Source organism: Corythoichthys intestinalis, chromosome 9, assembly GCF_030265065.1.
Source record: "Corythoichthys intestinalis isolate RoL2023-P3 chromosome 9, ASM3026506v1, whole genome shotgun sequence".
NCBI lineage: Eukaryota > Metazoa > Chordata > Actinopteri > Syngnathiformes > Syngnathidae > Corythoichthys > Corythoichthys intestinalis.
Genome location: NC_080403.1, coordinates 11,919,362 through 11,946,790, shown reverse-complemented (window position 1 = coordinate 11,946,790; position 27,429 = coordinate 11,919,362). Strand labels below are relative to the sequence as shown.

Here is a 27,429-nt window from a genome sequence, read left to right as displayed (position 1 = left end):
AGTCTGTAACTGCCTGATCTCGTGCCAAACCGTCAACCCGGTAGATGGCGGTAATGCCCCACGATGCGAGGGGTAAACTGCCAACAAAAAACAAGAAGAAGAAGAAGAAGAAGAGCCACCCTTCCACGTGTTTTGCTAACTTCTGTTTAACTGTATTGAAATTTTTGACAGTTTTGTCTAAACACGTGTTTGGGTACATGAACATTATTGATCGAGATTAAACAAATTGCAGTCATGCCAAAAGTGAGAAAATCCAAAGGAGGGGGTGAGAAGAGAGGCGACTCGGACACGCTTGTTGATCAAATGCTACAGGGCGACACGGTTCGTAGTAAAGGTCGGGTGAAGATTCGAGACGACCGGATAGAGAGCGATGACAACTACGTGGACGAACGTCTGTCAAGAAAAATCTTGCGACAAGCCCGGATTCAACAAGAGGAACTTCAGACCGAATATGGCTTGGCACCAGAGAAGAAGAAGGCACCCGTCACTCTCCTCGGTAAGAAGAGTAGAAAAATTCAGAACTAACTAATTGCCTGCAATTTTAACCGAGGAAGTTCTTCTGAATTCTCATTTGAAAGTACTGTACTATTGGTGGGACTCGACGTCATATCCATTTTGAATGGGAGGCAGGGCCGGTTGTAGGCAGGCATGTATGAGGGGGCAGTCAGAAATATGTAGGGGCACAGCGAGGCACTGGCGAGCAAGCAATAAAATATTTTTACCGCTTATTTGTCATAAAAAGTCAGAAATTTCTGAGGTTTCTGTAAAAAAAAGTGACCTTTTTTGTGTTTTTCAGCCATCTGAATTCTAAATCAAAATCGCGAAATCCTTTGTTGATAGTCAATTCACCTGTGCTCATCAACTCCCATCTCTCGTTCACCTCTGCCTGCACTCTGCTGCTCTGCTTTGTCTGGACATAAATATGCATAAACTGCTATGCAATTATTCAGGGTTTCTCAACTGGTTACGGTAATTTGTGACCTAGAAGTGTTTTATGTTGCCTAGGTGGGTTACCTAGCTTACCTCTCTCCTTCCTTCTTGCTGTGAACAAATACATTTCTAATGTCCATTTGCAAGAGTAATGCTGTTTGAGTCAAATACAAATAAAAATAATATTTTTACAGTTTACAGGGACTGCAGTAACAAATAAACGGCTTGTAAAACAGCTGGAAATTATGATAAGCACAAATAGAAAATTGGTACAGGTTATATCTCAAAGAAAGGCAACTCATTCAAACAGATTGATTCATTTTTGTCATATAAACAAATCGCAATAAATAGCATCAGTATTGATACAACTCAAATATTAGTGGCGTGTGAAATTTGTGATTCTTCGATTATTCGCGATTCAACCGTGGAAGATTCGAGAACGATTTACAAACATCCATATTCCCATTATTGAATTATACCAGGTAAAGCAGAACTAAAACACAGTCAGCGCGGTCTTCGGGACGCAATGAGGAACAGACTGAGAGTAAATACCATATTCAACTCATACAGCTAGATTAAAAAAACAATAATACAGTGGTACCTCTACATACGATCACTTCGACACACGATCTTTTCGACATCCGACGTAAAATTTGAGCCGCCATTTGTTTCTACATCCGACGAGTTGCTCGAAATACGACGACATGACAGCACTGCAAACGAACGCACGGTGGATTTTCTTGTGTGAGAAATCAACACAGTTTTCAAAAAAAGTTGATACAGTTGGAGAAACAAGGAAAAAAGTGATGCTTACCTTTGAAATGAAGATGCAAGTTATAGAAAAATATGAGCTTGGTGTGCGCGTCCCTGAACTGGCTCAACAACACAGCTCCATGGTCCTCTTCCGACCACCGTTCGCCACTATTTATAAGTTGACAATTATTATTGTGGTAACATTGCCAAGGAAATCGCCAGCTTCGTCACGTTTTTATCATTTATTTAAGAACTTATCCAACACAAAACGCCCATTGTCTTAAGCAGTTGACTGCTCTCAAGAAAACGAAAGTATTATCTCTACCGCACCGACCTATCTTACCGTGACGTCAGCTTCGCGGTGCGTTCAGGGACAGTAAAAAGTGTCCGCCATATTAGAATCCGATTCGTTACATTATTTACAGGAATAATTATTAATTCTTCTTCTTATTATTATATTATTCTGACTTATTTATTTATAACTTATTTGTTTTTCTATGTTTAATTGCCATTTGTAACAGTGCCAGCAGTATTTATTAAGAATTTAGTGTATGTTTTTAGGCTTTGGAACGAATTAATGGAATTATAATGTATTCCTATGGGAAAATCCTGCTCGACATACGACCATTTCGACTTACAAACAAGGTCCTGGAACGAATTAAATTCGTATGTAGAGGTACCACTGTACCTGACTGCGGCTGACAGCTGCTTCAAACAACGCCCAGTGGCTCGTTGCTACAAACATACGGTCACATACGGCTACTGTAGATATCACATATATGTAGAACTAGATGCAAAATGACAGACGGCTGTGGCGTTAGAACATGTAAAGAGAACTATATGCGAAATGACAGATTTGCTGTTTAGTAGTTGCCGCATTAGTAAACAGCCGCCATCTTAAAGCAGTAGACTTCTCTAGAAGGCTCTGTTGTAGCGAACCTAATTAACTTTTTATCTAAAATACTCCTAAATCGGCAAAATCTTGACTGGAATCTATCTTTGAATGAGAAAATAGTTTTAAAACTTTGACATGTCAAAAGTAGACAGAAGGGAAATTATGGAATAACGGGAGCAATTTTAACAACTTTAACGGTTAATTCACATCATTGAATTAATTGAATGCAGTTTAAAGCTGCTGATACAGAATGGAGAATTGAGTATTTTATTTACTGTTTTTAACTGTTAACTTGATACAGAAATATTAGTTTGGTTTATTCTGAGAGGACTTTTTAAAAACTTTGGAACTAATGTACAAAACATTAAAAGCGAGGGGGGGGGCATCAATAATTGATTTATAATCAAATCGGAGCCTCTGAATCGTAATCGAATCGTTAGGTGCCTAAAGATTCCCACCTCTTATCAAATACTGCATACCATATTACCACAATATTAGGCAAAGCTCTTGAGTGAGAGCCTCTCACTCAAATTGCATTTAATTGTCATTGTATTCATACCCAGTCGGCTAAAAGACGGCAGCTAATCTGCTACTTTAATTCGAGACCAGAGGAGTTTACCTCAGTTAACTGCCTGATACGTAAAGAGTAAAGCTGAACCATTTAAATTCACAATTAATGGGTATAAGCGACCAAACAAACATCAACACATACAGTAGGTAATAAAAACGAACAAAAAGGATGGGCATTTTATCTGGCACTGACCTTCAAAGCAGGTTGGAAGATGTCATTTGCACCCGCCATCAACTGTGTGATTAGCACATGCTATATTGATGCTGCATTCATGTGTTGTTGGAGTAATCGGTAAAATGATTTTCTATTACATGGTGTCTATGGCACCAAACAGTCACTCAACTTGTGATTTGTATTGAGTGCAGATTAACCTGTCAATGTAATATATTAATTTTGTCAGTGTATTAAAAATGTGCTTTCTCAACTTCCAAAAGTTTGATTTGACGGCACTGCCCCCTCTTACTACAGCGAAGAGCCAGCCCCGGTGGGAGGGCTGAGCACGGACGTCAGTGAATGATCGCTGCCAGTTTTTCCCAGCCAAAATGAGTTAAAGTTAACATATTTTTCATGGGTATTTTTCCCCTTGGAATTCTTTTTAGGTTCCTCCTCTCAAGATGCAGATTCAGATGATGAGTGGCCAGCACTGGGAGCAGCCGGTGATGGTGACCATGATGCCGTATGTGAGACTGAAGTTGTGGTCGACCCTGATGACGAGAAAGCAATTGAGATGTTTATGAATAAGAACCCTCCAATGAGGTAAGATACATGAGAAACTTTTTCATTTCGAAGAATCAAATAAAAAATTGATTTGTGCTCCGTTTTTCCCTTTCAGGCGAACCCTTGCAGATATTATAATGGAGAAGATAACAGAGAAACAGACAGAGGTGGGAACAGTGATGTCCGAGGTTTCTGGCTGTCCAATGCATCAACTCGACCCAAGGGTAGTAGAAGTGTACAGAGGTGTGAATAAGGTCAGTTGTCTCAAAAAAGGATCTCTTCACTACAAATAACATATACAGCAACAAATTATTTTAGAATTTATTGTAATCCGAATGTCTCTGTCAGCCTGAGATGTTAAGTCACACTTTAAATATGTGTTTGTTACTTTTATTCAGGTCCTGTCAAAATATCGTAGTGGAAAGTTGCCAAAGGCTTTCAAAATAATACCAGCGCTTTCAAACTGGGAGCAGGTCCTCTATTTGACTGAGCCTGACACATGGACGGCAGCTGCTATGTTTCAAGCGACAAGGTGCTTGCTGCGTGACATGAATGAGGGTAGAACGAAAGATTTCAAATAAGGTGATTTTCTTGTGTTTTAGAATGTTTTCCTCCAATCTGAAAGAGCGTATGGCCCAGAGATTCTACAACTTGGTGTTGTTGCCCAGAGTTCGGGATGATATTGCTGAATACAAAAGGCTCAACTTTCATCTCTATAGTGCTCTAAAGAAGGCATTATTCAAACCAGGGGCTTGGTTTAAAGGTAAGATGTCCATTGTTCAATTAAGGCCTTGTTAACAACATCCTATATAAAAAATTCTACCCATAAAACATTTATGATGCTCAGTTTTAATCGACACTATCAAACAATTATTGGGTAGAATACTGCATCCTAATTGTTACATTTTGTCTAAGCAAAAAATTTAGTGCTAGTACTATGGTACCGTGAAATATGAAGTGATCTGATTTCCATTTTTTCCCTAACCCCTTGACTCCAAATTTTTTAAAATTAAGTTTTAAAAACATTTTACTTGTGTTTTTGCATTTAGGCAGCTGGTACAAGGCACTACAGTCATTTTTCAATGTTATATACAGGATACAGTATGCTTTATTTAAATCTATACATGTGCATTTGCTGTGGTTTAGTACAACACTTCTGTTGCATGACCTGTTCCTGTTCTTGTCACATTATTTACCGTGACATACACGCACCACCGTTTTTTGCTGTCTAGCCAGCCGAGTGGCAATTTGCTAGGCTTGCACGCCGGTAAAAGTCTGTCTTCTCACCTGGTTTTCGATCAACTTATTTTCTCCACACAACCTCCACAACCCGCTGCTGTTTTCTGTCTAGCTGGCTGCTCGAAAGGGACTTTGATTGGCTTGCTTGCCATCAGTCAGCTCTCTTGCCTGGTTCTTGATCGCCCCCCACCCCTTACCTCTTGTTTGCCGGCATAGATGTCTGCAATAAGGTGATGACCGTGTGAGTGTGTTGGCGTGAAGTGAGTGAATGTTTTATGTAGAGCTGTCCTGACTAGTCGACGTTGTCGACGTCATCGATGACGTAAATGCGACGACGGGCAAAACATACCGTCGACAGGTAATGACGGGTTAAAAAAAATATTACATGCGGATAAAGTTTAAAATGGCGGGCGCTCGCGATGCAAGCGGTTGTTACTTGCACCCCCAAGGGGGCCGTTGTTATTTTAATGTGACCGGCATTGTCAGATTGAGCAAAGAGGATGAACGTGGGCGTGCAAGAGAGAGGGAGCAAGATCGGTGAGTTGGGTAAGTGTGCGGGTAGCGCGGAGTTGGCATCCCCCACGTTTTTGTTTTGGTCAATAAAAGTATCCATAAAAAGCCATCCGACGCCTCTCGGTGTTTTTATGCACGCCGCCGCCTTCCTGAGGAGGAAATCGGACGAACTGACGACAACGAGCCAAGTGAATCGCCAGTTCACTCCTCACTACGGCGAGGAGTTGAAAACACCGCCAATTACCAAAAAGGGCAGAACTGGTAACACGTGAAAGCGGCATAAAGCCAAAAAAGCAGACCAGAATACCCAGAGCCTGGAATTATTTCAAGGAAAATATGGAGGGTGCCACTGTGTGTACTCTTTGCTAAGCTGAGCTCGCATACCACGGTGGCACGTCGGCTATGAACGAACACTTGAAATGCCGTCACCCAAGTGTAATTTTCGAAGACAACGAGAAACAACAAGCGAGCGGATTGTAAGTTCATACAACTTTCTCACGATTTTTTTTCATGGAAGTTGCCTTTATGTGGGTCGTATCAACGTGCATTTTTATTTAATAAAATAATTAATACCGGTATATATACTGTATATAAATATATAAAATATAATTATGTAATATATTTTTTTAATTATTATTAAATTTATTAGGATCATGGAAGCTTCCACTTGGAGAAAATATATACATATATCCATTAAGCCTGCCCTGTGATATGGTGGAGCGTAGGTAGTTTTTAAAAAATTATTTTCATTTTACTGGACGCTCGCTCTCCTTCAGCTACAGTCACTGGCAATAAGGCGTTATATTGCTGCCTCTATTCTGAGTGAGCAATAATGGATTTTGAGCACACAAAACACCCCTCGGGCTCTCGCTCAATTTCTGCACACCTGTGCTGCCTCTATTCTGAGCGATCAAAAATGGATTTTGAGCAGACCTCCTGATCTCGCGAAATTTCTCGACTCCTGCGCTCGACAGTTTTGTTTTTTTTTCTCTGCGCGCTCAGTTGAGAAAACGCTACTAAAGTGTCAGGAAGCCAACCAATCAGAGAGCTAGCGAAGGGCAAACAGCCAACCTGTGTACCTCCGCTAGCTCTTTGATTTTTTTTGTGCTCAAAAGCCATTATTGCTCGCTCAGAATAAAGGCAGCAATCATAATCCATTATTGCTCACTCAGAATAGAGGCAGCAATATAACGCCATATGGCAAAGACAACAAAATGCGTAGCAGTGTGCTACGTGTATGAAGTGTGTAACAGTGTGCTTCGTTTTAGCGGTTATTATAATACACTGTGGGTCGTAAACCCAAGATAAATCCAGCCACCGGACCAGAGTCTGTTCAGCCTTGGGCACCTGCTCCCCACAGACTAAAATATATCACTTATCTCCCATCACCTTCTCTCTCCTCGGCTCAACGCAAGCAGCATGTCTTGTCATACTGCAGCTCAATAGGCTACTTCGTACGTAGTGTAGCCTTGAGTGTGCCAGAGCGGGGTCAAACCATTCTCTGCTAAGACAGAGTTGGTGGGGGCGGGAGGCGTTGTACAAAAAGGGAGAAATATATATATTTGAAATAATTAATATGTTAAAGTTTTTAAGTATTTATCGAGAAGAACATAATGCTTAATCAGACAATGATTTAAATAAAAAAATAAATAAATTAAGGGTCATTCAGGGGCCCCTATGGTCCAAATCAATCCATACCAGTGACTATAGATAATGCTGCAAATATTGTTAATTCAGTACGTGACACAGATGGATTCGGACCACAAATAGGATGTCTTACTCATGTAATAAACTTAGCTGCTAAGAGAGCTATAGCAATCAACAGTGTGCCCCGCCTCACTTTACAAACAGTAAAGATTGTTCTCAGCACTTTTATACTAAATTTCTTCAGATCAGTAAGAAGTAAGCACATAGATATTATGCACTAAAAACGCATGTTTATATGATGGCAATTTAATTATTGGTTGTTTGCAAAAAAAAAAAAAAAAAAAAAAAAAAAAAAAAAAAAAGAAACAAAAAATAGTTTTTTTTTTCCAGAGCATTAAGTGTATTGAATCGGATCGAAAATCGTGTCCCCCGTATCGAAAATCGTACCAAACTGTGACTTAACTGTATCGTTGCATCCCTATGCAACACCATTGCAGAAGCTTTGAGGGGAAAAGTTTTCATTTGCTGAAATGCTTAAGTTATTACTGCAATCATATTTTTTTTTTTCTTGAAAAACACATTTTATTAACTGTGCAGTATTAATATTGTTGTCTTTTACTTAAGAGGCATGGTGTATTGTTTTTAGTTGTGATTTCTTATCGCGTTTAAATGGGTGTACTCAATCTTAATATATACTGTATTCTCACTGTGTTATTGTAAATTGGTTTAGAAAAAATTGGGGGGGGCGCAATAATATCGAATATCGCAATAATTTATGAGATAAATTATCGCACACTAAAATTTGTTTCGCGACAGGCCTAGTAGAGAGGTATTTTACATTTACACAAAAAATTCCATATAGGACTTTTAAGTAGAAATAAGTAATATGTAAGCATTTTGTAACCTGGAAGTCCTAGCAAAATCTTGCTTCTTGACTTAGACATGCCTCATTGCACACAAGCGAGCACGGAACCCCACTTAAGCGGGAGTGTAAATGAACATTTTATTTTATTTTTTATAATTGTGAAATAGCAAAGCCTGGTGTTATTGATTTAAATCTGTGTCTTCAAGATGTGTCAAAGTCACCTCATGCATTGCCTGTGCCTACGAGCGTCTCACCAATGGCCAATCACAGCAAAAAAAATTGACATTTAAATATTGAATATTCAAATTGGAGCCAGTCAGCTACATATTAATGAGAATTCGGATGTTACAGAAAGGCAAACATAAGATCCACCAAAAATGGCTTGAAAAATGACAATCTGGGCAGTTTTTCACGTTTTCAGATACCCGTTGGTAATCCACTGCTTGAGTGTAAGAACTGTTTGAAAACATTGTTGAATAAGATTTTCCCCTCATTTTCATCATCTGATATTCAGATTTTTTAGAAATGGGGTAGAAAAAAACTGCTTAAAATATATTTATAGCATTGTAATATAGCAGTAGTATTTATAGTGTAGCAAAATCTACTTACCAATTGGTTATGCCATATTCCAGTATGGAATTTTCCACCATGACCCACTTTTTGAAAACAGCACTGTGTAAAATGCCCACTTGGTGGCAGTGTTGCATATATAAAACATTGCAGTTGACAACAAATAATGAATCTTCATTAAATGGTTTCGTCTGTGATTAAAGTAATTTCAAGACAATACTAACAATAGATACTCACGGTATTCATTTTTATTGATGAATACATTTTCACACGGCACGGAGTCAATTATATTAAAATGTATTTGTAAAGACTGTAAAAAGAACATTTTAATGAGTACAAAGATTGTTGTTAAAATTATGACTCAATTCCATTCAACAATAGTCCATACTTTACTTGTCATTAGTATAATGTAAAAAGGTCCAGAGCTATTATGTTCCTTAATTAAACCACACCAAAAATACAAAAACATTAACCATGTAGAATTTAAAATTGACAATTGTGTAATCTTAACTTTTAGTAAACCATAAAGGAAAAATCATTTTGGCCTATCTGCATTATATCTACTGTATTTGCCTTGAATTCTACAACCCGATTAGTATGCACATTGGATCAGTATTGTACTACATGGCCGTTGACCCAGCCGTTGGAATTTATTGCCAGTGCATAAAAGATATGTACTTATTATTTTATACGCTTTGAAGAAAACATTCACTACATAATCATAGTCATAAATCTAGGAATGTAGGTTATCCATATGCGGCATGATAATAAATGCTTTTAAAGGGAAATATGCACTCTACCCAAACATGTTTTAATGTAATGTTTGCAACATTTGTTTATTGTGATACTATGCATTAAACCTTAAAAAATGTATTCTTTACTTTGACCCTTAGGTATACTGTTACCTTTGTGTGAATCTGGGACATGCACTCTACGAGAGGCGATCATCATTGGGAGCATCCTCACAAAATGTTCTATTCCTGTCCTCTACTCCAGGTAAGTATTGTCTCTCCTGAGACAACCCGCCACTGTTCATGAGTGTTTGTAACAAGCTACTGTGTCAGCTATGGTATTACGTGACACAATATTACACAATCCTCACAACCATCAACCACAAATATATTCAAACCGCTTTGGGGTGAAAAGGCTTTACTATTAATTTCACTAGGTGCACCTATTTTTTGTTGTGTATTTTGGTGGTGGTGTTTGTTAATGAGAACATTAGCACAATGCTTTCTTCCAAGAAAATTAAATTTGACAAATACCAAATACCAATGGTCTTGTCATTAACTCCAATTACTGTTGTACGGCTGAGGTTGAACACAATCCGCCCATTGCATCCTGAAAGAAGCATGTTTTCTCAAAGAAATTAAAAGTTTGACAAAGTGTAAAATTCTATCATGTGCAGGCATAAAATACATGTTACTAGTTGATCCATTAGGACTTTGTTTTCAGAATCTGCACATGACAGTTACAATTTTTTTCGGTATGCATGATGCATACAATATTATTCAGTGAACATTTAAAAACAATAAAATATGCTTTCCTTACCCTACGTTGACAGCTGTCTATTCAAAGTATGTGCTGGTTTTATCAGAACGTTAATTTATCTGTGCCTATATTGTGGCTATGCTCACTTTTTGACTTTGAAATCACAGTGCTTCTGTGTGACATCATTATGATTTCAGGGTAGTGTGACAGATCTGTTAAAGTTTCATATTCAAGTTTTACATTAGAGGTACCACTGCAGTTTTTTTAATTTAAGAATGAACACCTCAAAAGAGGATATCCTAGGTGGAGTCAGTTTCCATATGATATAAGATTGCATAATATGTGAACTTTATTTCTTTCAGCGCGGCGATGCTCAAGTTGGCAGAAATGGAATACAACGGCGCCAACAGCATTTTCCTGCGTCTGTTGCTCGACAAGAAATACGCCCTGCCTTTCCGTGTTCTAGATGCCTTGGTGGCTCACTTCCTGTCTTTCCGTAGTGAAAAGCGAGTGCTTCCTGTGCTCTGGCATCAGAGCTTACTCACACTGGCTCAGCGCTATAAGGCGGACCTGGCCTCCGAACAGAAGATGGCGCTACTGGAGCTACTCAAGCTACAAACCCACCCTCAAATATCAGTGGAGATCCGCAGAGAACTACAGAACTCTGAGTCGCGGGATATTGAAATCGGAATCCCTGTTAGTATTGATATGGACTAAGAATTGTTGTTTGATGTGTGCTCTTTTTCCTGAGTAAAAAAACAAATCATGGTTCATTTAAATTGGGCAAAATGATAATCCCCATTTTGATTACAGTACATCCAGTAGGGTTTCTACTTGGGGACTGTTTGATGTTAAAAAACACATGTTACGATGTATGATATGAAAAAGCTTTTCCCAGAGTTGCAATGACTGCAAAGAAAATGCTATAAAGCTACAAGACATGTATTTCATTATGAAGGAGCAACTTGATAAAAACAAACCAAATCCATACAAGTTGGCCATGGAGATTATTTCTCATCCCGGTATGTTTAACCATTTCCAAAGATAAACCTATGTCTATGTTTGTAGTGTATTTGTTGTAATTGGGACAACCATCTATATTTTAGTTTTCCTTATTAGGTTAGTGCTAGAGAGGCAGCATGCTTATTAGAGAAAAGTAAACCTAAGATGTATTTTGGCAAATGAGAGGAGAACATGCACATGCAACATACAACAAATCCTCAAGGGATCATTGGAACACAGACTCAGAACATGCTGCCAAGTGGTGGAAAATAGTTTATGCTCATATTAAACTGCAAATAATTTCTGCAGCAAAACATTGACACTTATTCTGCTCCTGTTTTACACTCCTTGTCAAGGGTAGAAATTATTTTTCATCCTTAAGAAATTGTTTCTACTCTTTTTCGTCCTTGAGCAGTTGAACATCAAAAACAACATTGTTTATTCACCATTAGTAATGAATGAGTTAATATCAGTTAACTACATTTATGATCGTATCAAATATTTATACAATCAGGCAATTAATTACAGTATATGCAATCTTTGGTATGAATGATCTACATTCGTTTAATAGAGGGAGGACTCAGGAACAGTACGATTTTTAACAGACTATTTACAATTGGTTTTCTCATTATCCTGCATTCCAAAAACGTCTACACTATGGACACCACATCAATTAGCGCGGTGAGTTTGGCAATTTCCGAACACATTTTCTCTATAAGAATCTGTCGCTATTTTCTACTATATTTATATGCGTCACTTGTTGTAAAACGATTGAAACAAGTGCACAGATTTTTACAGCGACCATGTGGAAGGAAGTTCAAACAAACACGCTAGCACGAAGCTAAGCTAAATAGCTCCAAACGGCAAGTTTTAATGTTCCTTACAAATGACGTCATTGCGTACTTATTTGTAAAAATCTTGGCAAATTGTTGCTGACTTCGAATTTTAGGAGATTTTTAAAACCACCGATTTTACCCCGTATTTTAGTAAGAGTTATTCTTTGGCGAGGTTTAGTTAAAATTGTCTAAATGATCCAGACTATTAGAAACACAATTACATATTAACATACAGTATAATGTATATAATTGGTATTTTTTTAGAGATTAACTATGATAAATATGTACAATCTCGTGTATCACATGATTCCAATCTTTCAGTGTTCATGGTTTTAGTATGATTTTTGAGATTGCTCTGAATCTAATGTTGTCCAAGGAGGAATATTGTGTACCTGAACTGGTGTATGATTATGATGTGTCTACACGGGCGGGCCCCGACTTGGCAATCATCGGTGACTTTCGGAGTGTCCAGAATCTGAGAGCCCTGGAAAAGGACACTGCTAGACAGGTGCATCCTCCTCATGGAATCCATGAGAACATCCAGCCCCATTCTAGGCGGACGCTGTTAATCTGGATGCTCCGGGTATTGCAAAATCTTTCTATTTTGATGTTCGATCTATTTTTTTGTTAATGTTAAATCTAATCTTTTTGAATGTCTGTTCAGACAGCTGTTTTGATTTTCTTTTCATTCATGAAAGAATCTCACTTAAATGCAAAAAGATCCGATTTTCTTCACTTCAAGCTGTGGCTTAAACGTATCCTTCGGTTGAGTTTGAAATGGATTCGGTGGTGGTAACTGTGCTGTTCTTCAGGTATGTGAGGAGCAGAAATGTGAGGAGGAGGTGTTCCCCCTGGCCGTCCACTACCTGGACTCATACATGAGCCGCCATGTTGTGCTGACCTCCAAGCTGCAGCTTTTAGGTGTTGTCACCATGTGGCTGGCCTCCAAGATGAAAGAGACTGTTCCTCTGACAGCCAACAAGCTCTGTATCTACACAGACTTCTCCTTTTCACTGCTAAGTATCCTGGTAAATGTCTTTATTGGAATACACAATCAGTGGTTATTTAATCCAATCAAACTTTTATCCAGCCATTTTCAATACTGCTTATGTTTGTCTGAGCTGACTTGGGATGGTAAGTAGTAGGTACACCTTGGACCAGCGGTCGGCAACCTTGGAAACTGAAAAAGCCATTTTGGCCCAGTTTCCACAAAATAGACAACACTGGGAGCTGCACGCACATATTGACATTTGAAATGATTGTGTCACCTTAAATGTAACTGTACAGTATATATGTACTGCTTGGTGCATATTTGACTTAAAGACATTTAGCCTCCCTTTATTAAACAGAACATGTGCACACACGACACATACAAACATAGTTTGTGAATTCATGACCTGCGTGAGTGAGCTATGTAAAGTTCCGATAACTAATCAGAAGATGTTCGGTGAATGCGCGTGTGTAACTTGTCGGGTTTGGTACCTTTTAGCAAAGTTTCCGAGTGGCAACTGTGACTACGTTATTGGGGAATTCAGGACCTGGAGAGTTTTCTGTTATACTCCAAACAGTGAGCCTGACTGTTCTGCATATTAATGAGAAGGTAAACGTCTTTGTCAAATCTCACAAGTGCCAGAATAAATAGAGAGGCCTGTAATTGTCAACATGGGTAAACCTCAACCATGAGAGACAATGTCGAAAAAAACCCCCCAGAAAATCACATTGTTTGATTTTTTAAAGAATTTATTTGCAAATCATGGAAAATAAGTATTCGGTCAATACCAAAAGTTCATCTCAGTACTTTGTTATGTACCCTTTGTTGGCAATAACAGAGGCCAAATGTTTTCTGTAACTGTTCACAAGCTTTTCACACACGGTTGCTGGTATTTTGGCCCATTCCTCCATGCAGATCTTCTCTAGAGCAGTGATGTTTTGGGGCTGTCATTGGCAACGCAGACTTTAAACTCCCTCCACAGATTTTCTATGGAGATCTGGAGACTGGCTAGGCCACTCCAGGACCTTGAAATGCTTCTTACGAAGCCGCTCCTTTGTTGCCCTGGCTGTGTTTTTGGGATCATTGTCATGCTGAAAGACCCAGCCACGTCTCATCTTCAATGCCCTTGCTGATGGAAGGAGATTTTCACTCAAAATCTCTCGATACATGGCCCCATTCATTCTTTTGTTTACACAGATCAGTCGTCCTGGTCCCTTTGCAGAAAAACAGCCCCAAAGCATGAAGTTTCCACTCCATGCTTCACAGTGGGTATGGTGTTCTTCGGATGCAATTCAGTATTCTTTCTCCTCCAAACACGACAACCTGTGTTTCTACCAAAAAGTTCTATTTTGGTTTGATCCGACCATAACACGTTCTCCCAGTCCTCTTCTGGATCATCCAAATGTGAATCATCTCTTGCGAACCGCAGACGGGCCCGGACGTGTACTTTCTTCAGCAGGGGGACACGTCTGGCAGTGCAGGATTTGAGTCCCTGGCGCCGCATTGTGTTACTGATAGTAGCCTTTGTTACTGTGGTCCCAGCTCTCTGTAGGTCATTCACTAGGTCCCCCCGTGTGGTTCTGGGATTTTTGCTCACCGTTCTTGTTATCATTTTGACGCCACGGGGTGAGATCTTGCATGGAGCCCCAGATCGAGGGAGATTATCAGTGGTCTTGTATGGCTTCCATTTTCTAATAATTGCTCACACAGTTGATTTCTTTACACCAAGCGTTTTACCTATTGTAGATTCAGTCTTCCCAGCCTGGTGCAGGTCTACAATTTTGCCTCTGGTGTCCTTCGACAGCTCTTTGGTCTTGGCCATAGTGGAGTTTGGAGTGTGACTGACTGAGGTTGTGGACAGGTGTCTTTTATACCGATAATGAGTTAAAGCAGGTGCCATTAATACAGGTAACGAGTGGAGCCTTGTTAGACCTCGTTAGACCTCGTTAGAAGAAGTTAGACCTCTTTGACAGCCAGAAATCTTGCTTGTTTGTAGGTGACCAAATACTTATTTTCCACTCTAAATTGGAAATAAATTCTTTAAAAATCAAACAATGTGATTTTCTGGGTTTTTTTTCTCCCAAATTCTGTCTCTCATGGTTAAGGTTTACCCATGTTGACAATTACATGCCTCTCTAATCTTTTCAAGTAGGAGAACATGCACAATTGGTGGTTGACTAAATACCTATTTGCCCCATTGAAGGTAATTGCAAGGTACATAGAACAAACGTTCACATTCACAGTAATGGACATTCTTACAATAACCCAATACAGTGAGGACTTGTCAAATAGGCTTGGAACTTTCCAAAATATGAAATATTGCTGCGTCCTGCTTCACAAAAGATTTTAAAAGGTTTTAATTAAGTGTTTATTATACCTGTAGTACTAAAAAGTTTATTTTCCTTTTAATAATGTTGAACAAGGTCTCCAAACTATTAGAAATGTACCCTTTTTAATGTTAGTTTCTAAAATACAATCTTAATGGCTGAATTACTTCACCATGACCCGTTTTCACCAAATAGTTGATAGATAGTACACTCAGTTTCCCTACTCGACACAGGGTCTGAAGGTTAGTAGGACAGAACTGCAGAAAACATTTGTGTAGCACAAACATTCCTTCAGTGTTTGTGTTTTTTCCCTAGATAAACTGGATCATTTGTGTCAATTCTCCCAAGAAAGATCTCTTAAATAACACACTTTATGTTAGGGTTGGGAGACAATGTGGACCCAAATGCAGGAAAACAGGGAGGGCAGGCAGTGTAGTCGTAACTCAAAATGCTTTAATCCAAAATCCCAAAGACAAAATACAAACAAAAACCATAAAAGACTAGGAATCAAAACTAACTCACTCAAAAAGCAGAAACAAGGCTTGGAAGATGGCAAAGGAAAACACATCTGACATGAGCAACAATGCAACAAGTACTGAACAAAAACTGGGAGCTTAAGGGCCGTTTACAGGCTGACGCTCCCAAGAATACGCCACATTTCATGTTTACATTTACATGGTTCCGTCTTGATTCCGTTTCCATTTGAACGATGTCTTAATTCCGCCTAAAAAATATGTTTTCATGCCAGGCCCTAGGGGGCTGTGGAGTTTTACAAGGCGACAGCCAATGATGCACTTTCTTGACAACAACCTACTCAGCCTGGAAGACAACATTCCCGCCCACTCCAAGCAATGGCATCCACGCGTTTTTTTCTTTCTGCTTCAAGAGGCACAAAAACGCAAACATAAAATGTATTTAAATAAAAAAATAATATAGAAATAGTAAATTCAAGCCTACCATGTTTTCTAATGTTCACTATGAGTGACTGCGCATGCCCAAAGTGATATGCGCGAGTGCTGACGTCATCGGAGCGAGAGTGTTCCATTCATATGGTTGCTGAGCAATCCCCGCAATGGCGTACTGCAAGCAACACGTCACTTTTTGCTCATTAGTATTCATGACATTAGCAATTGTGGCTAGGCGGGTCAACCTGTTGTTTGTCCCTAATAGTAAATGAACGGAAATAGTGTACGAACGAGATGTTTACTGAGCTAAACCTACCAATTCTGTCTGTAAATGATGTCCCTGGAGCCAAATTCACTGGTAAAGAACATACAAATGTTCAGTTAAAGAGATTGCTTGAGTGTCGAGGGCTGAAAAAGACGAGAAAAAGAGCCGAGCCGACCTAAGCTTAGCCTTAGCTTTTTTATCGACACCTTTTTCTTACGCCACTGACAATGACATTCTCCTGTTTCAACAATCTATCCTTTACCATCATAAGCCCTGTCCTTCTTATATATTACTATTATATCCTCTGGTTGTCTTACGTCTCTGACCTTTCTTGGGGGCAATGTACATTGCTATTTTTGTGTAGCGATCGCAAATGCTACTCGGTGTCAGCCAACGAACACTTTTAATTTTTTCATTAATAACAAATCTTAATTCTATAATTTATTTAGACTACCCCCTTACTAAAGTTGTTTTTACAACAGAAAAGGTAACAGTGGCAGTCAGATACCATTTGAACTTTTTTCAGGTCATTCATTGTCAGATAGGCGCAGCATGGCAAAACGCCACGCTAAATAATAAGCAAAAAAATATCAAAATGGCTGTTTACTGCATATGAAATGTGAATGGCTTCACCTAGCTGGCGTTAAACTGGTCTTTTGGACGTCCACGCAAGTTGATCCACGATTCACATTTTTTCCTCTGAGTTTTTGGTTTCGGGAAACGTATGAAGAAAACATCCTTCATATGTCGTAATGTCTAGAGTCGTTTCTACAAGTTTGATATCAGTAGTGCTTAATTGGCATGTTCTTTTTTGAAAGATTACTGTAGAAAATAAGCAGAAAAAACATGGTTTGTATGCGAAGCCATTCGAAAATGTTCCACTTCCGCGTTACGATGGCGACGTCACGTTCTAAAAATAGCATTCGTGCAGTACGCTATTGAATCATTCCCCTTTAGAGGCCGGAATCAAAAGTTTGCGTCTTCGCCTTCCATTTTCGCCGTCACCGTGTAAAGGCAAGGCCATTCCGCAACACAATTGTTGTGTCTTGGTGTCGCAGCGTCACTATGTTAACGCCCCTTTAAATACAAACATGAGGAAACGAGACAATGAGGAATAGGTGGGTGAAGAGGAAGCTGACTAGTAGACACAGAAGGACTAGGCCACAACAGATGAAATCCATAGGTAATCACTGACGAGATAAACTAGTCTGAACTAAACACAATATCAAGAACAAAGTAAAAAATGCAGAACAAACTCAAACCCAAGCACTTTATTGAAACCAGTGGTTCTTAACCTGGGTTCAATTGTACCCCAGAGGTTCAGTTAGTAAGTTTAAAGGGTTTGGTGAAGGTTAAAGGGATCCTCGATCTAGAAGACAAGTCATTCTTAAAAGATAAATGTTAGTGTGAGTTATAACAATTTGATATTAAAACCCCTCTTATTGTTTTCGTTTGAATAAATTTTGTAAAATTATTTTAAGTGATAGGTCGCCATTCTTCTTGACGTTGCATTGCGGTGACGTCACCAGGTCCGCTGCCGAACTTCCTGCGTGTCACTCGTTGGCTACTCCAACATGTCGTCGTTCTGCCCTTACAATTTGAACCAGAGCGGAAAAGTGAAGAGCAGGACAACATTGTCGGTCATTCACAAGACGAGCAACAAAGGCAAAATGCATAGCAGGAAATACCTGTTAAGTCAAGAGAGGGGCAAAACTGGTGATGTACTTGCAGCAAGGGCTTCTCAATGACAACAGAGCGAGACAGCGTATGCTGTTGAGAACTCCGGTTTTTCTTAGCAGATCTTCAAGGTGAGCTATTGTGTGATCAAGCTTATTCCAATATAAATTTGTAGATTGTTAGCATCCAGAGCTGTCGTGTGCTTTACATAAACTACAGACCAAAAATTTGAACACACCTTGTCATTCATGCATTTTTATTTTCATGACTATTGACATTATAAACTCTCACTGAAGGTAATAAAACTATGAATCCACACGTGTGATAGTCAGGATCGGAGTCATGTCGTGGCTGACTGTCGTGGCTGACTGTCCCCATTAAATTCGTCATCTGGATCGAGTTTCCTCCATGTCTTTTACATCCAACTCACGATTAGCAACGTAAGGGTGGTCCATATTAAGTGCTCTGTGCGCATCAGCTGGCCACTGTATCGCTGCATCGGCCGTGTCTGGATCAGTTTGAGTGGCAGCATCACTCATATTAGGTGAAAACTAAACAGACACATTTACTGTCTGATGAACTGACAGTAGAGGTGAATTATTAGCTTCCTCTGTAACTAGCGTTACGCCAGAAGGTTTGCCTACCCGCTGCAGCGACAGGAGCGGCTTGCCTGCTTAAGAGAGCGGCCAGCATCTCTTGTCTTAGGCGCTTCATTGCGCACATTTCACTCGCTATCCAAGCACGTTGAGGCTTCTTGTGAGGGAAAATAGTTGGAACAGCATTTGATTTTACTCTCCGCTTATGTCCAGCTGCTCCGGTGAGCTCTTTCATAAGTTGTCGTCAACTAAAAGCCTCGAACGCAGTAGGAGAAAAATGGTGAGAACAAAGCCTAGGGTCTTTAGGAAGTTCTGTCAGTCTACTGGCATTTTCCCAAACCTTTCTCCTCTTCTTGTCGATAGGAAATCTGTGGAGACTCACATCACTCCCCTTGCTTCCATTTGACTGGAAATTGCATCCAAAAGCAGCACATTGTGGCATTTTACTTAGCGAGTTTAGGCGGCAATACACAATTGTTGTACAAAAGTGGAAATGTCCCAATTACGTCATCACTCCGAGCCCGCAAAACATGGCGCCAACTATCGGTCAAAATATGTTCTAAATATTATAAAATATTGCCTTTGATTTAACATTTTATGTGTTTCTAACAACATATTTCAGTACAATTGTGGTTTATTAGAGCCTACACGTCTTTAAGATCGAGGATCCCTGTAAGAAACGAAGAGCCCTATTTTCGTACGCTGACTAAATCTAGACAAAGCGGCGTTTTGGCCTGGTTTGCCCCCACTTTATGGGCTTATTCCATGTCTTTTAACTAATAGTCCTTGGTCTGATGTGAGGAGAAACTGGTTTTCTCAGTGGAAGGTTGTCTCGCACTTAGTATGAGGAAGTATACTAGACCTTCGGACAGCATGGTCTGAAATTTTCACCTGTTTATAAAACATGCTGTTAAAATGAGAAGAATTTTGAATGGGAGTTCGCTAAGATATTAGCTTGGTGGCTCAGATACATCGGTTTTGAATTTGAGAAAAATTGCTTTGGTATCTAATTCTGAAGGGTTCGGTGAATGCACATGTGGAAGTTTTCGGGTTTGGGACCTTTGGCAAAGAACCACGGATTTAAATAGACCACAGCATGCCTTCATAGATGGTCAACAGGCAGCTGTAAACTTGAAAGGACTGCTCATGACAGACAGAATGAATCACGTAGGAGCTATCACGGCAACTTGACAATGCTTACTACTGGCGTCAACAATAATCGATGCGGTGATGCATCCCGATGCGAGGCATGGACGATTCTATTCGATGCGGGCAACAAGCCGAATCGATTCAGCGCATTTTAAAATATATAAGACTAATAGCCTAGATCATGAGCCCGAACCCGACCCAACCCGACCCGAATTTCGGGCCGAGTCGGGCCCAAAATGTCAACGATTTAAGTTCGGGTCGGGTCGGTTCGGGTCGGGCAGGACTGCTCTCTCGCTAACTTTTTTTTTTAATAAATATATATTTGTATACTAAAACGATGTATGGATGTTAAACTAAGGAATATTTGTTATAAAAATAAATAAATTGGATAAAACAGAGAGAAGGCGCTTTGGTAATCCCAAACATGAGCCGCAGCAGAGCCAGTGTATTGTTTGCGCACATGAACGCCGTGGCCCCGCCCTCCTTTTAATCTTCCCCTCGCGCTTTGGCCTCTCCGCGAGTCTGTAACTGCATCCTCGTATTTCCTTTTCGAATTTCGATATAGAGCAGCAAGACGTGAAAAGCAAACTAAAGACGGGGGGATTGGAAAGGCAAGAATCCACGAGTGGTGTGTGGAAAGGATTTAAATCGATAGTGGAAGATGCTACAGAAAACCGTGTCGGCCTTGCCGAATGCAACAAATGTGGCGCTTTGCTCTCGTACGAGAGCAGAAAGATTGCCACCTTGACGCTGAGCAGGCATTTTAAAAACTGTACCGGCCTAAAAGATGATATTGGTCAAACATCGTTATTATCATTTGTTTCGAGGGCTGCACCTCTTCGTGCTAAGCAGGACATCGTGGTGTTCCTTTAAATGTTATTATTTATTTTGTTTCAGTGCTCCTTAAGGCGGGTTGTTCTTTTGTGTGTTCTAATGCGAGTCATTAAAATAAAGAATGTTGTTTAACCCTTGTGCAGTATATTTTTTTTATACCTCTCGCAGTATTGGGGATGAAGTCTGGCGCCCTCTTGAGGGTGTGATAACTAAGTCATTTCTGAATATTTTTTTACTTGCGACATCTCAAAATGTTCACTAGCATCAGACCTATCCATACGTATATAGTTTTTATTTATTTATTTATTTTGGATGCCCTCTATGGACAATAAAAGCAATAGTGTGCTATGAACAAAACTAACAATGTTGTATGTAATATATAAAAACAAATCCAAGTAGGAATATTTGATATCAGGTCATTAGAGGCTTGAATATGTTCATAAATTATAACATCAAATTTTTGGGGGAACTCAAAATTTTTTTACAATGGCAATTTCAAAATTTTTACCCCTCTCGCAGTATTGGGGATGAAGTCTGGCGCCCTCTTGAGGGTGTGATAACTAAGTCATTTCTAAATATTTTTTTACTTGCGACATCTCAAAATGTTCACTAGCATCAGACCTATCCATACGTATATAGTTTTTATTTATTTATTTATTTTGGATGCCCTCTATGGACAATAAAAGCAATAGTGTGCTATGAACAAACCTAACAATGTTGTATGTAATATATAAAAACACATCCAAGTAGGAATATTTGATATCAGATAATTAGAGGCTTGAATATGTTCATAAATTATAACATCAAATTTTTTTTGGAACTCAACATTTTTTTATAATGGCAATTTTAACATTTTTACCCCTCTCGCAGTATTGGGGATGAAGTCTGGCGCCCTCTTGAGGGTGTGATAACTAAGTCATTTCTGAATATTTTTTTACTTGCGACATCTCAAAATGTTCACTAGCATCAGACCTATCCATACGTATATAGTTTTTATTTATTTATTTATTTTGGATGCCCTCTATGGACAATAAAAGCAATAGTGTGCTATGAACAAAACTAACAATGTTGTATGTAATATATAAAAACAAATCCAAGTAGGAATATTTGATATCAGGTCATTAGAGGCTTGAATATGTTCATAAATTATAACATCAATTTTTTTGGGGAACTCAAAAATTTTTTACTATGGCAATTTCAAAATTTTTACCCCTCTCGCAGTATTGGGGATGAAGTCTGGCGCCCTCTTGAGGGTGTGATAACTAAGTCATTTCTAAATATTTTTTTACTTGCAACATCTCAAAATGTTCACTAGCATCAGACCTATCCATACGTGTATAGTTTTTATTTATTTATTTATTCTGAATGCCCTCTATGGACAATAAAAGCAATAGTGTGCTATGAACAAAACTAACGATGTTGTATGTAATATATAAAAACACATCCAAGTAGGAATATTTGATATCAGATAATTAGAGGCTTGAATATGTTCATAAGTTATAACATCAAATTTTTTTTGGAACTCAACATTTTTTTATAATGGCAATTTTAACATTTTTACCCCTCTCGCAGTATTGGGGATGAAGTCTGGCGCCCTCTTGAGGGTGTGATAACCAAGTCATTTCTAAATATTTTTTTACTTGCGACATCTCAAAATGTTCACTAGCATCAGACCTATCCATACATATATAGTTTTAATTTATTTATTTATTCTGAATGCCCTCTATGGACAATAAAAGCAATAGTGTGCTATGAACAAAACTAACAATGTTGTATGTAATATATAAAAACAAATCCAAGTAGGAATATTTGATATCAGGTCATTAGAGCTTTGAATATGTTAATAAATTATAACATCAAAATTTATTTGAGGAACTCAACATTTTTTGACAATGGCAATTTCAAAATTTTTACCCCTCTCGCAGTATTGGGGATGAAGCCTTGCGCCCTCTTGAGGGTGTGTAACTAAGTCATTTCTGAATATTTTTTTACTTGTGACATCTGAAAATGAAATGGAAAATTTTTACCCCTCTTGCAGTATTGGAGCCAAAAGTCACTCTTGGAAGTGTGACAACTAAGTCATTTCTGAATATTATTTTTTTTTACCTTCAACCACTAAAAATATTCACTGGCATCAGAATAACAGTCAACAAGTCACAACAACTAGAAGAATTTTGAATTAACAGAATCTATATAACTCAAACGCACAACAACAAACTACTGAACTAGAACAACAAACAACTCAACTAGAACAACAAACAACCAGTGAGCTTTTTTTTTTTAAAAAAAAAAAAACAATTTGCACACTTTTTGGCCATGTTTTTGGCTAAAGAAAATGCCACATTTGCAGCTAATGTTTGATGCCCGTAGTCGGTTAATGCAAAGGCCACATTGCCCACATTTCTGGCTTTGTGGCGTGGCCACCACTGCGGGGTCCACCTGAGTAAAGAGGGTGAATGCATTGAAGAGAGACAGATCCAGCATATGATATGATATGGACATTGGCCATCGTAATGTCCTCCAGCAGCAAGAATATGTGGCAGATGCCTGCAAATAACACACACACACACACAAAAACACATCAGATGATGTCAGATGACCAGAGAGCTTTGATGCAAAGTTTTGAAAAAGACATAACATATGCTTACCTGGTCCAAGTGATCGACTGCCGCTTTACACAGATAGTAGTCCAAAATAATCTTGGGCTTTTTTTTTTAGACAATCTGATGGATAATGTCGTCCGGGCAAAACAGATTGACAGTAGTCTCGGGGCTACTGATCCTGGCAATTGCAAAAAGCGTTGGGCCAGGCAATAGAATAGGGGGCAGGTTGAAGTGCCTCGAAACTTCATTTGTAGAGGACCACACAATTTCTTGGTTTTTGGCAAGCCATGGAGTGCTGACCTGATTCTGTTGTTGTTGCTCCTCTGCTGCTTCTGCTGTAACCTCCTCAAAATCCTAATCATCATCCTCTTCCTCCTCTCCTACAAGTGGCTCAAAATCTTCATCATAGTCTTGTGACACATCATCCTTTTCATCCATTGAGTATGTGGGACATTCCTCCTCCAACACCATTTTTCTTGCCTCCTCAAGAAAAAATATTCTCGCCATCTCTGCTCACCAGCAGTCACAGGGAGTAAAATGGCCTTTGAGCCGTTGGACCCCATATAAAGTTGTTTACAAACGTGACCATTCACTGAGCCAATGGGAGGAGGAAAAAGTAAAACATTCTACCAATAAGAGTTGAGATTCAATAAACAACTGCATTTTGAATTCTCAAAATGTGTCACATCAAACACCTTTTTGCGCCCTGCAGACAAGGTGCTTTGAAGTGCATTCAAAGCCGCCTTCTGCAGACCTCTGCACGCAAAAGTACAAGCACACACATACGCACACGCTCGGTGACGTGAGAGTGCGCGTGCATGTACAAACGCACACGATTTCTCCCACAGTCGCGTCATAAAGTCAAACGTCACAAAAGTCAACTCATACTGTCCCATTGAACAGGCAAAGTGCGCGCGCACACACACACACATACCCACATACGCGCGTGCACACACCCACTCACACACAAGTGTTCGTGAGTCCACACACTGGCCCGTTCGATCAAAGCTCAACATGAAAACTTGTTTTTTTGGTAGTAAGTAAATGCGTTTGACAATGAGGGATCAATCAAGAAAAATGATAAATAATAGTCTAGTGTCCCCTGCTGGATTTTTTGTTTTTAAGATATTCATCCAGGATCCGTTACAATCTCGTGTCAGTTGACACCCCGCTGAAGCCATAAATTGTGTAATCGTGGGAAATGCACTTTCACACACCAGGTGGCAGTGCATCAAAAAACATGAGAAATTGGGATTTATAATGGGAGTCAATGGGGACGAAAGTTGGCGTAATACTCTCTGCGTCACAAAAAAGTAGGCCTCCCACATATAATAATGACAATACCAATTTTGAAATTGTGGATGGTGCCATTTTGAAGGTAAACATGTTTTGACATTTTTTGACAATTTTCAGCCCTCTAGCTTATTTTTTGATATGCTTTATATATGATAATATGATGAGTAACAAAGCAAAACGCCAGGATTTGGCGCAATACTGCACAAGGGTTAAAAGTATTTGTTTATTTTTGTATATGCTGCTGTTCCTCTCATTGTCATAGAGGCTCATAGTGAGCAAAATATCCCACACAGAAATATATTTAACAAACCTTTCCAGCGTTATTTCGTTGTGTAAATGCATTTATAATGATCAGAAAAATAGGTAGACAATTTCAACATTACATTAAGAAAATGTATTATTATTATTCTCATGTTTACCTGTAGAGGAAGCTATTTTACATTCAAAGCAATGCAGAGGGAATGATGAACCCAAATCCGCTTCCTCACTGGAGTAACGTCACAGACATAAGCAGTTGCAATCGAGAGAGCAGAGAGATAGGACATAACATAACAATGGCTGAAGCGGAGAAAGAGGGAGTGCTACTGTGTGTAAAAAAAAAGAGAAAGCCCTGGTCTCATTCAAAGCACAAATTAAATGCTGTGATCTTTTTTTTTTTTTTTTTTTTTTTTTTTTAATAATATATATATCTGAAAGTATACTATTGTCATTTGACTTCAACCAGGAGTGACACAAGAGCCAGTAAAAAGTTGTATAATGTCTGACCGCTTGTGTTGCCTCATGATTCACGAAAAATATGCTTTGCTTTAGAATTTTAATGCATCCCAGGCTTTAATGCATCGCGATGCATTGCCGAATCGAACCGAATCGAATCGTGACCCTCTGAATCGAATCGAATCGTGGCCCTCCGAATCGTAATCGAATCGAATCATGAGGGCAGTGCCGATGCACACCTCTAATGCTTACATGCAAATATCAAAATACGTGAGGTTCCCGACAGGGTAGACAATGTTAATGTTTGCATTCTTTTGTTGATGTCACATATATTCCTGTCACGATCATTGCCATATAGACTTATTGTCCGATATATAAAAAGGCCAAGAATTTTTCCCGGGGGCCATAAATTACAATACTACATCTCTTGACATCGATCTGGTCCAAGTGACTACAGGGCCAGATTGCTGATACAGATATGAGACATAGTATTTATTTAATACCTAGGGCTGACAGCACAATGAATAGCGGAATCTCATTTTTCCTGACCTTCAAGTGTTTCTGTGATGATTAATTTTACATGTTACAATATTATATCAGCAGAAAAAAAATCTAAGATGATATATTTCCTCAAGATAGCTTTGCGAAAATATATCATCCTAAAAAAATGTGTTGTCTTGATAAGCATAGTTGCATTTATATGATGGACCTTGGTAATGTGATTGAGTTAGCAAGCTGAATTAGCCTGCTGTTGCTCTGTTTAACAAACATATTTTGAATTGTAGGTTTTGGTCTCAATAGATATTTCACCATGACAAAATGGACATAAGTGTGTCTTTTTATGATGCAGCAGTTCGAGGTGTCAGTGGTGTCCAGTTTAGGCTGGTATCTGTCGCCAGTACTCCCTTCTGACTTCCTGGAGCCGATGCTTCACAGGCTCTCCTTCCTCGATGCCCGGCACCTTCCCAAACTGCGCCAACATGTCCATGCTTACGTCGCACTGGCAAACATCGGTGAGTTGCGTAACAGAGTTACATAAAATCCCAGATGTCAATATGAATTGTGTGCTGATAAGACCACAGTGCCTACTCATATTTTCTTTATAGTGAGCTACACCCCCTGTGTCTGAACAAATTATATAATTCCATCCTGGAGGGGATATCCTAATTGCCTTTTGTTTTCCAACTTAATTGGTTAAATATTGAACTTCGGCCACATGTCAAATATGGCTGACTGTTACTACAGTACTTGGGTTCATCAAAAGAACAATAAATAGCCTCAGGTCACTCTGAACACTGCTACTAGAATCCTGATTAGTGCAAACTATAGCCCCTTACCAAAAAATAGAATGTCAAAAAATATGGAAAACTATTTTAGAGAAAAAAGGTTTATTATATGATATTCTGTATGTGTCACCAGTGGCAAGTTACAGAATATTTTTTAAAGTAGGGATAGAGTTCTACAAAGAACTTGATACCTTTGGTTCAGTTTTTATTTCTGAATGATGATAAACCAAACAGGCACCACTGTAAGTCACCCAGTCACCATTTGTGTGACGTGTATACTGTAAATCGCTCAATGTTCTAGCAGATTCTGTTATGTTTTGAGGTGATGGTCGCAAAAGGTGGAACCAAATGTAGTAAACAAGTAAGGTAAGGTAGTATCAGGTTGGTTTATCAAAAAATGCAGCATTTGATTTGTTGATCATAAAATTAAGACGATTGAACGAGTGTTGGCTGTGGAAAATGAAGAGACTTTCACCGCTGGAAACAGTGGGCACAATGCTGCTATAAGTTTGATTGTGTTGTGTCAGCAGTTCATTTAGGAGACAGCTAGCTGAGTTTGTGCAATACAGTATTGTGTGCAGTGAATGAACGCTGTCCCCCTATTCCTATTCAGCCTACGCTTCTCACGAAGCTCTGTGGTGCTGCCCCAGGCAACATGTGCCAGGGAGATAACCGGGCCACATTAGACATTGAAAACATCACAAAAAGTTATGACAACTCCTAGCCCCCTGACATTGTGACCTATTCACAAAGGTGT

The 27,429-nt window shown here is 39.1% G+C and overlaps 3 protein-coding genes across 6 annotated transcripts in view; 2 read left to right on the top strand and 1 right to left on the bottom strand.

The window, feature by feature from the left end:
• med20 (mediator complex subunit 20) overlaps window positions 1–25,240 on the bottom strand; it is a 31,859-nt gene extending 6,619 nt beyond the window's left edge. Inside the window, exons 1-3 of one of the 4 annotated variants that reach the window (XM_057845702.1) lie at window positions 25,092–25,240; window positions 3,342–3,853; window positions 850–910 (exon numbers count right to left, since the gene is read on the bottom strand). In XM_057845702.1, the coding sequence (XP_057701685.1) occupies window positions 850–869 (20 nt within the window). In that variant the 5' untranslated portion in view covers window positions 870–910; window positions 3,342–3,853; window positions 25,092–25,240. Of the gene's footprint in view, window positions 1–849; window positions 911–3,341; window positions 3,859–10,251; window positions 10,329–25,091 lie in introns of those variants that run through there. The other 3 variants (XM_057845701.1, XM_057845705.1, XM_057845703.1) reach the window with 3 other exon arrangements.
• On the top strand, window positions 77–11,453 carry bysl (bystin-like). Its single transcript, XM_057845698.1, has 7 exons — window positions 77–496; window positions 3,749–3,905; window positions 3,982–4,120; window positions 4,265–4,398; window positions 4,469–4,629; window positions 9,594–9,696; window positions 10,554–11,453. Exons 1-7 carry the CDS (start codon window positions 235–237, stop codon window positions 10,906–10,908), a joined length of 1,311 nt encoding a protein of 436 aa, XP_057701681.1. The 5' UTR covers window positions 77–234; the 3' UTR covers window positions 10,909–11,453.
• Window positions 11,624–27,429, top strand: part of ccnd3 (cyclin D3) — a 21,952-nt gene continuing 6,146 nt past the window's right edge. Inside the window, exons 1-4 of the mRNA XM_057845699.1 lie at window positions 11,624–11,874; window positions 12,406–12,612; window positions 12,842–13,057; window positions 26,237–26,399. Coding sequence (XP_057701682.1) covers window positions 11,743–11,874; window positions 12,406–12,612; window positions 12,842–13,057; window positions 26,237–26,399 — 718 coding nt within the window. The 5' untranslated portion in view covers window positions 11,624–11,742. The remainder of the gene's footprint in view (window positions 11,875–12,405; window positions 12,613–12,841; window positions 13,058–26,236; window positions 26,400–27,429) is intronic.